Source organism: Lethenteron reissneri, chromosome 43, assembly GCF_015708825.2.
Source record: "Lethenteron reissneri isolate LAM-NWPU_2019-01 chromosome 43, ASM1570882v1, whole genome shotgun sequence".
In the NCBI taxonomy this organism is placed as follows: domain Eukaryota; kingdom Metazoa; phylum Chordata; class Hyperoartia; order Petromyzontiformes; family Petromyzontidae; genus Lethenteron; species Lethenteron reissneri.
In genome coordinates, this window is record NC_083821.1 from 6,991,927 (window position 1) to 7,008,889 (window position 16,963).

At 44.7% G+C, this 16,963-nt stretch overlaps 1 protein-coding gene across 5 annotated transcripts in view; it reads left to right on the top strand.

Moving 5' to 3' along the window:
* Nucleotides 1–16,963, top strand: part of LOC133353250 (phosphatidylinositol 3,4,5-trisphosphate-dependent Rac exchanger 2 protein-like) — a 220,446-nt gene that overhangs the window by 192,128 nt on the left and 11,355 nt on the right. For all 5 annotated transcript variants that reach the window (XM_061569342.1, XM_061569344.1, XM_061569345.1 and 2 more), the window contains exons 34-36: nucleotides 4,474–4,576; nucleotides 8,540–8,683; nucleotides 15,616–15,730. In XM_061569342.1, coding sequence (XP_061425326.1) covers nucleotides 4,474–4,576; nucleotides 8,540–8,683; nucleotides 15,616–15,730 — 362 coding nt within the window. The remainder of the gene's footprint in view (nucleotides 1–4,473; nucleotides 4,577–8,539; nucleotides 8,684–15,615; nucleotides 15,731–16,963) is intronic.

Sequence of the window (16,963 nt, forward strand, 5' to 3'; positions counted from 1 at the left end):
TTTCATCTACTTGAAGTTAACGATGCAATCTCTTAATTATTGCGTATTTAAAAAAAATGTAGGTTTCGCAGTATTATTTAATGCTTTTGAGCTTATTGAGTTTTGCAGAAGGAGCTACGTAAATAAAATATGATGGCGAGAGTTGAGGCTGGCGTTCCGGTGTGGCTGATGAGGCATTAAACCGAGGTCCTCTTCACCCTGTGGACATTAAACATCCCCTACCCCCCCCCCACCCCCCCAGATAAGAACAGTGGATTTAATGGTGATGTGCCCTGGCTAAAATTTCACGACAGCTCCATAAAACATAAAATTATATCCTGGCCAAGTTCTCCTCTGCTTGGCCAATTTGTACATAAATCTCCTACCCGGGTGTCGTGGTTTGTGATCGTGGAATCTGCCGGTCGCTTCATCGATCCCGCGATGCGCGCACCTTGAGACGTGGCCAAGAGGGAAATGTGCGCAATGCATATTGCGACGTTGATGATGATGACTTTTAAGACGATTCTTCCGCCGAATCTCATTCCAATTTAAGGATTTGTATGCAACATCAGTGTTTATTTCAACGTAGAATTAGACCTAACTTGTATTCCAATGCTGTGACACAACGAATGACGATACAGTGGAAAGTGTCTGCGGTTGTTGTTGTTGTTCCGCTGCTGAGCAAAAGTTTCACGCATCCCTTCCTTTCCTTCTGTCCAGGAGTGGCTTTGGAATTCCGTGATTTCATCTCAGCATCTCTTCCGCTGCCCTCATTTCTTCTCTCGGTATCCCCTCTCTCGTGCATGTTGTTAATCTCTTACAACTAAGTCTTGACTTACAGCTTTCGTGACTGCAGGAATTCATATTCTTTGAGTCTTTCGGTATAGTCACGTAGATAGGTTCAAAGAAAATAACAAAAACCTACTACGTTTCGATCGCAACACCGCAAGCGGTCGTCATCAGGAAAACTAAACTTGTCAAAATGATCATAATGGCAGACGGCCAATCTTGCATATTCATCTGCAAAAACTGTTTCAGGCACAATGTTCAGGCATAACCTTCAACAATTTGAGTTCAACCCCGGTGAGGCATGGACAGCTGAATGGAGTTCAAAATAACTCACAAACAAACATCTTGTTATGAAAGACCCAACGCAGATGATCGCTGGGTTTTGATCTTCCGCGAAGCCCATGGTCTACCCGAGACCGCATCCACTGCACAAACCATGGCAGATGGGGATACCTGATGCACAATTGGAAAATAAAAACTCTCCAGTAGTGTGCGACTTGGGTCATCTAGAACAGACCGTAAAACGTATAACGACGCAATGGCCCGATCCACAAATACAAAGGAGACATCACAGCGATGATGCACCACTCCGCTGCTCCTGATGCGGTTTTCTGGCTTGGCCGCTTGAATGTGAAATTGTAGTCGTTGCTCTGCATCTACATCAGCAGCCGTACGAAAGAAGGAGGGAGGAGGCACGATGCTGCTGTGTGTGTGTGTGGGAATGGGGGCTCGTACATCTTTGCTGTCCACCGCCAGCTACGTTTCCCCAAAACTCGACTCACCCATTGCCCTCTCTCGCCCATCGCCCCCCTTTATTTAAATGTCAGACGCATTTCAAAAATAGTGGCGAGGCGGAAATGTTCGATTGCTAACAGATTTTAGTGTTCTCCCCCCATGGGGTTGTGCTTTTCCACATGTGGTGTGTGGGGCATTTCTCCACCCCCGCCCTCCCTGCCTTTCCACTCTTCTTCCACGTGTTCTTTGCAGAAGTTTCGAGAGAGAGAGAAAAAAAAGTTCACCAAATCCCTTAATTAGTTCTAAAACTCTGTTTGCTGTACATTGGCTCCAGAGTTTTTTTTCTTCCATTCGGTTCTTCCGTTTATTGTTGTCCCCTTAGCTCAATCGCTTCAAACAGTTTGGTCACCAAGCCTTATTCGAGCGATGCTTGAAATTCCAGATGGACAAGCGTGTGCTGAAAGGGATAGGGCCAAGAATAATACATGAAAAACGGTAATTTTATTAAGTTAACGAATGTCTGTTCTTTGGATTAAAATATAAGCTTCGTGTGGTGTTCCTTCGAGACTGCGCATGGGAGTTTACATCTGCGTACGTTTGAAAAGAAAAAAAAAAGTATCACTCTTATAATGTTTAAGCTGAAACAAATGACTTTGGCCAGTGGCGCAGGAGTAAACTGATGAAGCTTTACTCACCCTTCCCAAAGTTCATCTCCTGCAATGGAGATCCTACTGCAGGCTTGCTGATGTGCAGAATTTTCCAGACGCTAATTAAAATCGAACACGTGTGTGTGCGTGCGTGCGCGCGTGCGTGTGTATTTTGGCTGATGAATTGTTCCACAGATTTGACGCTTTTTCCCAAGGCCGTAACTGCATGAAAGAAGATCGTTAAGGAGTACTTATCACAGGTCACGAGTGGGAGTTGATTTTGCTCGAAAACGACCCCGTGGTCGTTGCGTGGTGCAAGCGTTGACGTCACTGTGACATGAGTGTGTGGGTGTCCGGCATAAACACGCACACATGTGTATGTGCGTGCGCGTGCGTGCGAACGGACTGAATGTAAATTTAAACCAGTGCGTTTCCGACACCAGTTCCTGTTTTGCCTGGGCAGACATTTGTCGGCAGAGATGTTCATGCGCATCTCCAATGTAGCCTTGTCACGTATTTTCTGCAGTTCTTCCTTTAATGATGAGAAAAAAATTACCCATGAATAACAAACACATCTGAGTGAGGTACATCAAGCCGTGGAAATGGCAACCCATAGACCGTTATGATATTCAACCTTACCTTGTTGTTGCTACTGCTGCTTGAGTTTGAATTAAGATAAGCAGTGGCTGACAGCAATGACTTACCATGTGCATTTCTGAGCGTGTGCACTTTATACGTACAAATATTAGTGTGCACGCGTGCGTCTGAGAAATCCTTTCTCGACTGGTGACATCCTTGACCTCGCCCACGTTCACCCATGACTATGAACCATGTTTCACCGGGTTCTTACTTTGCTATTTGCTTGTAACCATTCGCTTATGTTGCTTCCAGTTCTCCATCCCGGTCGAGTTCCTACAGGTGTTCATCTCGCTTGCAGAAATAACGCACAAAGAGGAATTGACCACTCGTGTCAAATAATAGGACCCTCTTGAAAGAGAGTCGTGAAGCTCGGTTATTGTTTTTTTCTCTCTCGAGTGAATGGAACGTGCTATTGAATTGTGAGTAGCAGATATTTGTGCTGGTTGTTCGCGCTATTAGCCTGTGCGAAATTACATTAAAATTCCATTTACATGTCATTTTCATAAATTTATTCTCACACGTACAATTGTACGCGTGCGTTGTGATCGCGAGAATATAATTTAATTAATAAATCGATGATACCTTTTTTAACGACAGTGCTTCATTTCAGCTGGAACAGTCCAAAGCACCGTTCCCGGAATTATTTTAGATTTTTTTTGTATTAACCAGTGCATAGGATTTAAGAATAAGTTAAAATTGCAGCTGTGCACTTGCATACTCTTGCCGGTACTGGCAGAAGGGCCCCCACTCGAGATGACTCTAGAGAGTATTTGGTCTACTCTTCCACGTTGACCTGACATGTTGGAAGAGGTGGGCATACTAACACTTCACGCCACCCACACGCCGATTGACTAACTGTGATGGGCAGAGGCGGGATGGAATGAAGAAACTTGTTGCAACTGCCGCGTCGGCAAATCGAACTGGCAAACACTGGATTGCAAGTCCAGTAGGCTTACCGTTACACCACGGCAACATCCCTATTATAGCAATAAAGGGTACAATGATACGGGATTGTTGTGAACTGGCCTACCATGCACTCGAGTGGTAGTGCCTCGTGCCGATAATCCCAACTCCCGAAACATCCTGTCAGCGTTGTGGAAAACATCGAGTGAGAAACGAAGCCATGATCACACGCCACGGCTACTTATTGGCCTGCCCTGGGGTAGCATTAGGCACGTATGGGCGCAGTGGTGACACTTGCTCCTCGCAGCAAGATGCAAGATGGTGCTTGGGTTCGGTTTCCAACGAGGGTAGCTTCTCTGTGTCGCGTTTGTACGTCCTCCCCCTATTCCACGTGAATTTCCTTACGGGTTGTCCAGTTTCCTCCCTCGGCTCAAAATAAATGACACCCTCATGCGACGAACCAGATATTGAACAAAACATCCCGGTGCTGAAATATTACCTCAACGTTACACTTGAGTCGGGATTATTTCTGCAAAAAAACACACTTGACCGGAGCCCTCCTTCTTTCGTATGGATGGGGGGGGGGAGTAACACTTTGTATAGATGATGTCATTGTTGAATGTTAAGGTTCTTTAAACCAATCCAAAGCGGCATTAGACGCCGTACGGATTGCTGCGACACTGCCGTTGTGTGCGTGAAAAATCGCCTTGAAGACCCAGCGGTGCCCTCGGCGGTCAAACGAGCGGAGTAGTAAATGAACGAATGCGCACTTGCGTTTCAGGCGGACGAGCGCAGCATGCTGGAAGACACGGTCACCGCCCTGCAGGACCTGGAGAGGGTGTCCTTCGTGTTCCGACACGTGGAGAAGGAGCTGCCAGTTTCCAGTGAGGCCCCTGCACGCGCTCACGCACACGGCGCGGTCGCGGCGCGGACACACGCTAAAACGCACGTTCGCTTCACCCCTTGCGACTGCAGTGCTGAGAGAGTGAGGCGTGCGTGCGACTGATGTGGCTGGTTGCAAGGGTTTTTTTTTTTTTTCCCGGATGGCGAACTCCGAATTTGTTGTTCACCTGTAAAATGCCAAGGCGGTGCCGTTTCCGTGTCTTTTCTTACCCTCGCTGGAGGTCAAACACAACGGTGAACAGAACCACGATATAGATTTTCACAAACTAATGGGGGAGGGGTTGGTTCGGATGTTCTCCGGCTGTGATCTAAAATACTTTCACGAAAGTCGTCATTAATTCAAACTGATATCTCCACCCACACCACCCTTGGCTGGTGAGCACTCCCATCAACCTTAGCCACCCACATTCTTTAGTCCCCCAGTCCACAATAGCAGCTCTTTGCCTCCGTTTCCATTCATCCTGTTCGGTCTGGAGCTTTCGTCCTCATTTCACCACGCACCGCCTTCCTTGAAGTCATCGATCAGCATCGTCTCCTTCCTGCCTCTTGGCCTCTTTTCCGACATCCTTCCATCTCAGAACTTCCTTCACCTCGATAAAAAAAAGTTTCCATTCCACATCGGTGGCCTCTACTCGATTGTTCTGCTTCGGTTTCTCTCATTTCCCTTTCTCTCTGTCTCCATCAGACACGCACGCTCACATCTTGACACATTCCAGGCTTTATATAGTCCACCCGAACTGACCGTAATATCCACTACTGTTTCCCCGTTATCATATGCCTGAAGAAGGCCGTCGATCTTTCCTCTGCTATTTAAATTGTCCTGTTATTTGATTGTCTTCTCAAGATGTCTGTATGTTAAACTTCTTTCGCACCGTACGTAGCCAACCATGCTAATCGTAGGTGCGGTTTTGAAAGTAGCAGATTTTTGTGAAGGTGTTCTCTCTTAGACTACATGAAATTGCATTTGCAAAAAAATTACATATTTCATGAATTGATTTTCACACATACGATTGTATGCATGCATTATGATCAGGAGAATATAATTGAAGTAATGAAGCTGATATTGAAAGCTCTATAATGGTGATGGCAAGTTTGTTCGATTGTGAATAGGCATATAAGGCACCAAATTTGAAAGTGAATAGGGCTCCACTTCTTCAATTATTAAATATGTTTGAGATGAGTGAATATTTGGAGAGTTACGTATATTTAGTGTAGAGTTATAACACTTTGAAAGCATTGTCACGATTCAAGAATGCAAACGTATTGAGAATTTTGTTTTTTACAATTCTGTGAATGATAATGATTGTTCTTCTTGGTTTTTTCGGTAAAGTCACGTAGAAGGGAAATAATAAAAAAATAAAAAAATAAACATAATAAAATAATTCTCACGACGTTTCGGCCACAACGCAAGCAGCCGTCCTCATGCGTTGTGGCCGAAACGTCGTGAGAATTATTTTATTGTTTTTATTTTTATTTTTTATTTTTTTATTATTTCTCTTCTACGTGACTTTACCGAAAGAACCAAGAAGATGAATCCCTGCAGTCACGAAAGCTTTAAATCGAAAGATAATGATTGTATCGTAGCTGCGGTGGTGACAAACCCATGAAATACAACATGCACGGAAATCACGTCGATTTCTCACACGTGCAAATGTTTGCACTTAAGTCACGAGTCTTGAGAATCACTGTAAATCCATCGGTGAATCGCTGCATCATTCGCCACCCGAATGCATGCTCCGTTTGCTGACCCCGCTGCATTGGCAGCAGTGCCCAAGCGCAGCCCAACCAAAAACAAACTCGGCACACTAGTCAACGGACACTGCCCCAATAAGATAGATTGATAGATTTAGATTTTATTTATGTCAGCATGAAGGGCCCAATAAGCTGATAGGCTTTCTTTCATGAGCGTCCTGCTACTGTACAGTTGTTGTAGAGTTCAGATCTTAAAATAAATAAATATATAATCAGTGACATTTCAGGCAATGGACCTTCTGCACACTACATGTGCTGTTGACCCTAATGTACGTATTATCATTATTCATCATAAAGCCATAAGTGTTCAGTGCTGTCACCACCTCGCCAAGTGCAATCGTATTATCTCGGTGAGTGCAGCTCTCCCTGGCAGCGTTCTAGCTTCTATCAGGGGAAAGTTCAAGACCCTCTAGCATTATTCACAATGACGATCTGGCGTCACAGCCAACAATCCCGAACATGAAAACACAAACCCTGCAATGCAAGTCATACTGGAATAACACCGACTATGTGAAATATGTTGGGCAACACCTTGATGTGTTTTAGCAAATTAAAACACCAGTCACTCAGGGATTTGCAGTTCAGGTTTCATCTTGCGTGCAAATCACGGTTCTATTATTGGCAAAGTGAATGCTGCAAGGACAAGTGTCATCCTGTAATTGAGATCCCTGGTGCTCTCCCGCTCGACTCACATGTGCTACCTGTTGAGAACATTACTCACTTGTCAGCCATAGGTTCTCGACAAATACCCCCTGGTACTGGATTCATTTCAACCTGTGATATTGTTTTTTTCTATCTGAGTTTATTTATACATTGCACGTGTTTTTCTTAAGCGTGCTTGAAATCGCTCATTCGAAAGACGGATCAAACAGTGAGAATGATAAAAAAAATTAACATTGCACCCTCAATGCCAGGGCATCTCATGGAGCTTCACGTATCAACACATTTTAAAGGGGCACCCCCAGTGGCAGCTTTCCCTGTGGGTACAAAGTGACTCAGCACCTGGCCTGGAAACAGGCATTAGTCTGCCAGTAAGGGGGCGATGCTTGCCAAGTACAATCCCCATTGACATGTGTGGGTCATTTTTTGTTTGGAAGATTTGAACCTTCACAGAGACAAGATATTGGCACTCTAAATGTATTGCTACCGAAGGATAATGCATCTAAGCTGGACCCAAAGAGTGACCAACGCAGAAGTTAGAAAGAGGTTGCACATAGAAGAAGACAACCCGATGATGCAGGCAGTGGTGAGAAGGAAACTGGCACAATTTGGACACCTATGTAGGATGGACAACAACTGTAAAACTAAAGTGTGTTGTTCGGAAAACAGAAGGAACCAGAAAGAGAGGAGGTCCTAACAGAGAATGGCTTGATGACGACTTAAGAGACTGTGATGGCATTGGGGCCCCATCAACATCATACGAGACTTGTGTTTTTGTTGTTTGTTATAGCAGTGCATTGTTGTCGCAACGAGTTCGCAGTGTGCAAGTGTAACACGTGTTATACTTGCTGTGGCTTGGCTCCCCAACACACCGGTTAGTGCTGTACGAGTAACGAATTGGCACGCGCTGTTTTGCGTGACAAACCTTACTAATTAGCTGTGTCGGGTGGTGGCGGGTTTAACGACACATTCATATATTTACGCGATCTAACCCTCCCCCCCCCAAAAACCCTGTATTACACTGGTCAACAAAAAAAAAACATTTTTTTCTGGCCTGGACTTTTGCAGCTGTTTTAGACTAATTTCAGGGTGCTGATTCCAAATCTGATCTCATATTTGCTCTATCACATCTCATTTTATGCTATCGGCATATCCCATTTTCATTTATTTTACCCGAAATTAACTCTGTCACTTATGATTGCAAGTTGTTGCAAGTCAGTGACTGCTTTAGTGTTAAAATATGGTGCTGTAGTTTTAGGATAGTGTGTTTATAATATCATTTTATGTAGATATCCACATTTATTTAATATTCTTCTTCTGCAGTTTTTATTGAAAATGCAATGTTTGATATCTCAAAAAACCTGATGTGATAGACAAAAACTGATGCCAGGTGTGGAATCAGCACCCCAAAATTACCTTACAACCGTTGGACTACCTGGTGCCAGAAAAAGTGTGTTGACCAGTGTTATGGGTAACGCTTGTGTGTGCGGCTGCTGATGAGCGCGCGTGTCCGCGTGTCCGCGTGGGTGCAGACATGCCCATCACCTACGAGGTGGAGGGGACACGGCAGGGCGTGCGTGTGGCGTTCTGTCTGGAGGGCAGCTACTTCTCCATGCTGCCGCCGAGGCTGCAGATGGGAGCCGCGGTGCGACTGCACCCTGTGCTCTTCACCCAAGGTGTGTACACTCACACGTGACTATGCACACACACACACACGTGTAGGAGCGGTGGAGCAGCGGTTAGCACACTGTATGTATGTGTGTGTGTGTTGAACTTCTTTCGTGCCGTACGTAGCCAACCGTGCTAATCGGTGGTGCGGGGGACGGACAACAAACTAAACACAAAACGCTGTTCTAGAGGAATTACTTTTCAATCGAAATTTAAAAGTGCATAGCTCCAATGGCTTCATAATATCGCAAGGAAGAACGTTTCAGTCGGCCGCAGAAGCGCATCTGAAAGAGTTGCGATGCGGTGACCGTCTTTGTTCGATGGCGAGCAGCCAGAAGCCGCTGCTGCTGCGAGGATGAGCGGAGTTCGCGTGATGGTTTATGCTCCTTGACGAGATAAACAAGATATTGTGTTTCATTAGTGGAAAGCACTCTGTGTAATGAAGGCGACCTTATAACCACACCGTGTTATGCACCGAGTGATCTGAGTTTGATTTCTAGCCACAGCCAACATCCATCGTGAGTGATTTTTTAATCGGTCCTAGGATCCCCCCCCTTTCACCGACGTGTACTGACCAGCTTGGTGAAGTATGGTCAAATCAGCCCCATGAACGGCAGGACGTGGGGAGGCCTTCATCCAGTGATACATTGACAGAGGCTGCAATTTGTATTTATTTAGGATGTATCGTACAGCCATTTGAAGGCCGCCTTATGCTGCTGTGTTGGAATTGGGGGTTGTTTGACCATACTTCACCATACCGGTGTCCGTGGTGGAGGTGAAGGGGGGGGGGGGGTTGGCCCGGGACTGGTTCAGCTGTCACTAGTTACTGAATTTAGCCACACTCAAGAATCGAACTTGGGTTGCTGGGTTTATAGCGCAGTGTGCTAACCACTATGCCACTGCTCCAACCATTTGTTTAGTATATGCATGTTCACTCAGGTGCCACTCACAATTCAAGTTTGTTATTTTGAGGGTCACTCCTAGATTTCTTAATTTATCTGTTCAACTGCTAGCGCTGCAAGTTTAAATAAAATCACTCGATATTTCAAGGTTGCTCAACACAGTTGAAAAATGCATTACCGTCAATACAGAGTCATGGTGTGAAGCAGTGGTTCTCAACTGGGGGTACGTGAACCCCTGGGGGTACATGGCAATGTCCCAGCGAGTACTTGAGGTCTTTTATTAATGTATGAAGTTGTATCATACATGAGAATCATTGGTGAAAAATTACGTGAGAATCTGCCAATGTGAAATAACTACGATAACATGTAAATACATATGGTAACCTAAAACGATATGAATGACCTTTCTGAACTCATTGATCGTGAACAATGCGGGTTTACGAGATTAACCAGCGAGCACGAATAAATTACGTCACGTGTGCAGAGAGTCCTGTAACATTTTTTTTTGCAGTTACTCGCTCGATAGGACACCTCACACAAAGAACAATCGGTTAAAATATTGACGTTCATTATTCACGACATTAATTTTTCAGAACCATGTTGGGTCAGGCAACGGGTGGGGTGCACTCGGCTGAAACAAACTTCAACAAGCGGGGTTAAAGTAGCCAAACAAAGGTTGGGAACCACTGAGTATAGAGGCATAGACGCACAGAATGGAAGGAGATGCTAATCTACCATTTGGGATTCATACAAGGTGCTTCAAAAAAATGTGAACACTTCCGAAAATTTGCAACAACACCACAGGAAATGTGCCTCCGGGCTCTGGAGACCACCTGGAGAAGATTCCAGGCACGTGTTGACAACGATGGCAAAGAAGTGGAGACTCTTTGACTTTTTGAAGCTATTAACATTACATTTGTTATCATGTTACAGTGTATCATCCGTTCTTTTTCCAGTGTTAACATTTTTTTTTAAGCACTCTCTAAAGCACCTCGTCTAGGGCGCTTTAAAATCCAAGCCGAGATCCTGAGCAGCCTGGGAACTTATCTTAAAGGAATTTTTTCATATAACGCCTTAACAATGGAGCTTTACAAGGAATTAACTGCGGTACATACGAAGGTTAATGGTGGAGGTGGGGTGAATGAAACGGATGAGAGGAAGCAATGGGGGGCAAAGCCGTGATGATGCGTGACATCGATGAAAGCGAAATTGACGACGGGAAATGATGATGATGGTGAATATATCGAATGAACGGGGAATGAGTGAGAGGCATGTGATGAGGAAATGAAGAGGGAAGGGTCACGGCGGTGGTTATGAGGGGGAGACTCAGGGGGTCGTGGGATGAGCTCGGGAACAATCAGTGAGCTTTGAGTGAGGAGCGGAAACGAGTGAGCTAAGGTGACTGCTTAATGTTCAGCCGGTCATCTCGGTCAGTCGAGCCGTGGCACCTGCTGGGTCTGCCCCGTGACCTCCTGCCAGCGGGCGTTCGACACTTCACGTGGCCTCAAGGTGCACTTGGCCTGGCACAAGCGTCGTGGTGACGTCACCGCCACTTAGTGGTGAATGGCGTTTGTTGTTGTTTAATGTTAAAATTTGACCATTGTCTGTTGACTTCAACAGCAGAAGTAACAGATTGAGAGGAGCGCGTGGTTCAAGAAAATGGAAACTTTACTTTTCCGTATGCATATTAAGTGCCCAACACTGTTGCACGAGCATTACAACACGATCTTCGATCAGCACGTTTCAGAGGTCGTAAACGGGTTTTGATTCCTTACCCGTACCCGGCCGCACCAGGGTCGCAAATGGGTACCCGTACCCGTTCCCTACCCGTACCCGTACCCTACCCGAAATGAGTGACAAACGGTTACTCACCAGTGACTCACGGCCTACCCGTACCCGTGCCCGGCCACACCAGGGTCACAAACGGGTACCCGTACCCGGCCGGGTACGGGTAGCCGGGTATCGGGTAGGGTACGGGTATCGGGTACCCGGTTGCGACTTCTGGCGCGTTTGGCTACGGTGCGAAAGAAGTTCCACATACGAAAGAGGTTCAATTTACTTACATCCCAAATGTATCGTTTAAACCACGTGTAAAAATACACTGCACGTGCTCACACCACACACGTACACCACACACACTAGACAATCAAAAAAAAAAATCTGCGATGCGTGTCCGATTGTCTATTGACAGTTCCTAGATGTTGCACGCAGTTTGGCTCGAAAGCTTTTAATACAAGTCGCTCCAAAGTTTTGTAACCACCTTGTTCTGTCTCTTGGCATCTCCATTTTGTCGTCTCTGTTCTCGCTTAAACTGACTCTATTAGGATCACAAAAGTTCAAGTGTGAATGTAATTGTTCAACATAATTGCTCAAATTAAGTGTGTTTGAACCAAAAAAAAACCGTGTAATTGTTAATACGGAATGCTTTGCTGCTGCTGCTGCTGTTGCCTGCCAGTTAAGTAAGTCACCCTTGAACAAGAGATTAATTGCCTGAATGAGCGTTACTCTGGAAATAAACTTTTGATTCTGACAAACACGTGCACGCACACATAAACAAACACATTGCACACTCACACGTGCACACACGATTCACCACGCATGCAAACAACATGTGGACGTGCTCATACACACAACATTTATTTGTGAATGATGCTGGCCATAGACAGGTATCAGACTCGGGTTTCCAGGTTCGTAGCGCAGTGCACTAATTACTCACACAAACACAGAGATACAAATACGCACGCACACACGGCACACACGTAATTGTTTCAATGAAATATTATTTCTTAACTAAAAAAAAACTCTTTTTTTTTTCACCAGGTTAAGGGCCACTGAGCTATGTAGCTCTTTTTCGGAAACAACCTGGCCACACATGATAGCTCAACGAACTGGCCTATTGCGTGAAAATTTACAACAGCCAAAAACTCTAAACGCGTGTTTCTAAATGTGGAGGGAGAAACCGGAGGACCCGGAAAAAAGTCCACGAGATGACGGGGAGAGCGAGAACACGCAAACTCCAAATATAGAGCAGGCGTCAGGGTCGGGATGGAACCCACGCCCTCCTGCATACCAGGCGAGGGAGTTAACATCTCGCCGCCGTGGCGCCCCTTGCTATACAATATTAATACAGTGTTGTTTACTTGGCAAGCGTGGCTTTAAATGAAATACCTCTGTGGCAATTGTTTTTAAATTTTTTAAACAAAAAACCCCCCAACAATAGCACACATGTGTATGAATAATTATCAAGTCCTGCTCATTGTCAGATATCTCTTCCGGCACTTGAAACTGCTTTAGAGTTCCCTCCCGACCTTGCAGATTTCCTGTAGGTTCTGGCTCCACTTTTAAGGGGACTTGTAATACTTTCTCTTTGTTAGCAGGTCCTGCAGGACTTGTGTGAAGGACTAAAAATAGAATGCTACAGTGCAGGAGGTGGGAGGAAAGGGAAGTCGCAGATCATGATCTTGCATCATTCGTAAAAACATCCACGCTTCTATTTATCTACTCGTGTTATCTTTTTTCAGCGACTTTCTCCAGCAGCAGCAGCATCATAATAATTATTATTTTATATAATCCAATCCCCATCTCTTCTTCCTCCTGTTTCCTGTCGCTGTATTTGTGTTTCCCTCTCCGTGGGGCCTCGTGTGAGTTTACACTTGGACAGAGATTGCCCAGAAAGTGACCCCCTCCTCCTCCTCCCGCCGCCCCTGAAATCCGGCACAGCTGCCGTTGAAGCCCTCTGCTCCTCAACGCGACCCATCGCACCCTCCCGCTAACTCACGAGATCGCATTGGGCTGAAATTGTGTCCACATCTCATAGTTCGTAACTCACGCCGTGCATGTCAATTGGACACAGCGGTGTTTTGCGGTACTTTAAGAAGTGGTGATGTGAAGCAATGTTCGCGGGTGTCCGTGTGTGTGTGTCTTTGTTTGGTGGGGGAGTGGTAGAGTATAGTCTTAGTTCTTTCGGTAAAGTCACGTAGGTAAAAAATGTAATGAAAATTAATACAAATAAATTAATAAAAATAAATCACGACGTTTCGGAGGCAACACAAGCTTCCGTCTTCTGAAGACGGAAGCTTGTGTTGCCTCCGAAACGTCGTGATTTGTATTGTTTTATTTTTATTAATATTTATTTCATTTTTTACCTACGTGACTTTACCGAAAGAACTAAGAGTATGAATCCTTGCAGTCACGAAAGCTTCAAATCTAGAGTGGTAGAGTAGCCGTTAGCACGCTGCGCTCCGAACCCGGCGACTCGAGTTCGATTCGCCGCTCATGTCCAACACCAGTGATGATTATCTGAAACAATTGTAGGTCGCCCCTAGGTCGACTCAGCCTCAATTGAACACCTGGTGCGATGTGTAGGGAGACAAAGGCGTCCGGGCGTGGTGCTGGCCACCCATCCCCCACCCCTCGTGTGCCATTCCGGCTTTCATAGGTGCTCACTAAAAGCATTTTTTCTAACATTCTGTTTAGGTGTGAAGTTTTCGTGACTGCAAGGATCCATACTCTTTGGTTCTTTTGGTAAAGTCACGTAGGTTAAAAAATAATAAAATAAAAAATAAAAATAAGAATACATTTTAAATAAAATAAAAAATAAAAATAGAAATAACTAAATTAAATCACGACGTTTCAAATGCAACACAAGCAATCATCATCAGGTGTGGAAATCACACTTGATGATGATTGCTTGTGTTGCAATCGAAACGTCGTGATTTAATTTAGTTCTATTTTTATTTAAATGTATTCTTATTTTTTTCATTTTATTATTTTTTCACCTACGTGACTTTACCGAAAGAACCAAAGAGTTCTGTTTAGGCTGCTTTTTCGTTAAGGACTGATTCCTGATTTTTTTTTATTCTGGTAAATTCAAATATCAGGAACTTTTTTAGAAGATTCCAAAAAAAATTTGTTTCAGATTATTCTGAAAATGGAAGTGACATCACAAATATGAATGATGCTACTTCCGCTGTTTGCCCGCCAAAAATCGGAACACGTGGCGTCGCGTGATGCCACTTTCGTGAGCACGAAGACACACATATATCATTTACTATGAATTATCTGAAAATTCTGAAAAATATATTAAATTTTGTCCATAAATCAGAAAATCCAATAACCGAAGCATGTGCTTAAATATATGTCTTGGATGATCACCATTCACAAAATAATATATTATATATTACTCTGGCCTGTTGCCCCTCTTGGATCAATTCGGGCTGAAACGATGAGTTTGTTCAGTGAATTTGACAGTTAAATGAGTGCTTGTTTTTTCATAGCGCAAACTTCAAAAACTGCTGGCTCTCGTTAAGTTTGTGCCTTTTTTCAAACTATGGTTACGTTGACAAGGCACACCTCGTAGGAAATGTTCTTATTGAATGCTGCGCCATCCATCAATGGCGGCCTCAAACTAAGAAATTGCCAGGCTGCGACATCACAGCGCTGCACTTGAAAGACGCAAAAAAAAACGCACGTTACGTCCGCAACTTCTGACCCCCTCCGAGGGCTTTTTGGCAGTCGGTCGGACGGCGTACAGGGGCTGGCTGCGTGAGACACAACGAGGCGGTTGTGCCTGGTTGGAATTTGAAATGTCCCCAGTCGATGACGTCTGCAAAGACCCAAACTGTTCAGACTCGCAACTCTGGAATCTGCAAATAGTCTGGGTCAAGTTGAGGTTAACCATCACTCGCAAATGCACGAAAATTGATTCTTCTGTTGGACACCGTGTTCAAAACCCCCGTGGTTGCCATGGATATTGCACCGTGCAGTTATTTATTGTCCTTAAATATAAATGATAAGGCATGGACTTCTGCGGACACATGCAGCTGCTCTTTCTTATTGTGGTCACTTTATTTTCAGTGCCTTCCTGCCAATTCTAGCTGACTCATTCATGGGTTTATAACAAATCAATGCATCATTACATGTCTGATACATACACACACACAGTGGGCAAGCTAGCAGCACAGTCCTGATGAATAACTTCCCATGAGTTCAAGTTGGCTCCTTGCTTCATCTCTGTGTCGTTTGACCCCTCTCCGTAGCACTGGAGCGAATGGACAAGCTGTCTCCGAACGAAGGGCCCTCCTCGGAGGACCTGCAAGGTCACGTAAACGCAGCCTCGCTTGAAAAGGTGCAGCGCTACTACAGAAGCCTCAGGTACCCAAATGCCCGGCATGCTGTATTAAGCTATGAGTATAACAACCAAACAATTTACATATTTTCCAATTTTGGATGTGTACTGCTACACAATTTTTAACGGAGGAGGGATTGCAAAACTCCTTAAGCCCTCTCGTGGCTAGCAGACATTGACATTGGTATTGATCTCCTGAACATATTTCCACATGAAATAATATAATCCACGTATGGTATTTACTGTGGAGGAGCTCCCAGCACATGGAGCAAAAATGTTGCTCCGCGTAATGTTTGGCATGACGTACTGAAGAATTCAATGAAACGTCGGACATGAGTCCAGGTGCTATGGAAGCAAAGTCCCGGTCACCCGTAGATTTTTGGTTTTTATAATCTTCATACAGAGCTGACCTCGTGCGATTCTTAGCACGCTGGACTTTCAATCCACATCCTATCTTCTGGCGCGGCATTTGAAACAGCGGTTGCACGTTTCTCAGATCCCCCCCTGCCCCTTGGCTCTGTGCACCAATCAGCATAAATGGGTACAGCCACAGATAGTCAATGTGCAGGCCACGTGTGGTGGGTTAAAGTGTGGGTACGCCCACCTCTTCCGACACGTCAGGTCAGTGTGGAAGAGTAGACCAAATACCCTCGCGTTCACTCGAGCAGAGGGCCCTTCTGCCAGCAATGCCATGAGCAAGCAATTTGCAAGGCCATACCTTTACGTTTTTTATTGTAACCTTACTCTTGTTTAATATCAAAGATGTTTGTCCACAATTCATCTTCTAACTAAATGACCAAACGTCGTACAAAGATGGGCCCCTGCTGGGGATGGTGCCACAGAAGCTTCTGGAACTAGTCCCATCATAATTACCATTCTCCCTGGGGTTAAAATAATTCAAACTGCTTGGCAGGATGATCTCATTGGTTTGTTTTGGAGAGACTGACCCCTGCCATAGAAATATGTAATTGACACCACATTGGTATGGGCACCGTCCAATGCTGATCTGAGTTTAGGGAGACTCCAACTTGTTATATTTGCATACATAAAACTGGAGATTAATTTCATGGAGTATCCTGTCAGTTTGCAAGAGAATTAACTGCTACCACCAACATTGAAGTATAACCATTAACATTGGTCAATTCCCAAAGCACGAGAAGAGTTTGGCAAATGATTTCTGAGCACGAGATTTCAAACATTGAATCAGAAAAACTCACACTGCAAAGTAGTGAAATTTTGTTTTGATTTTAAACAGTTAA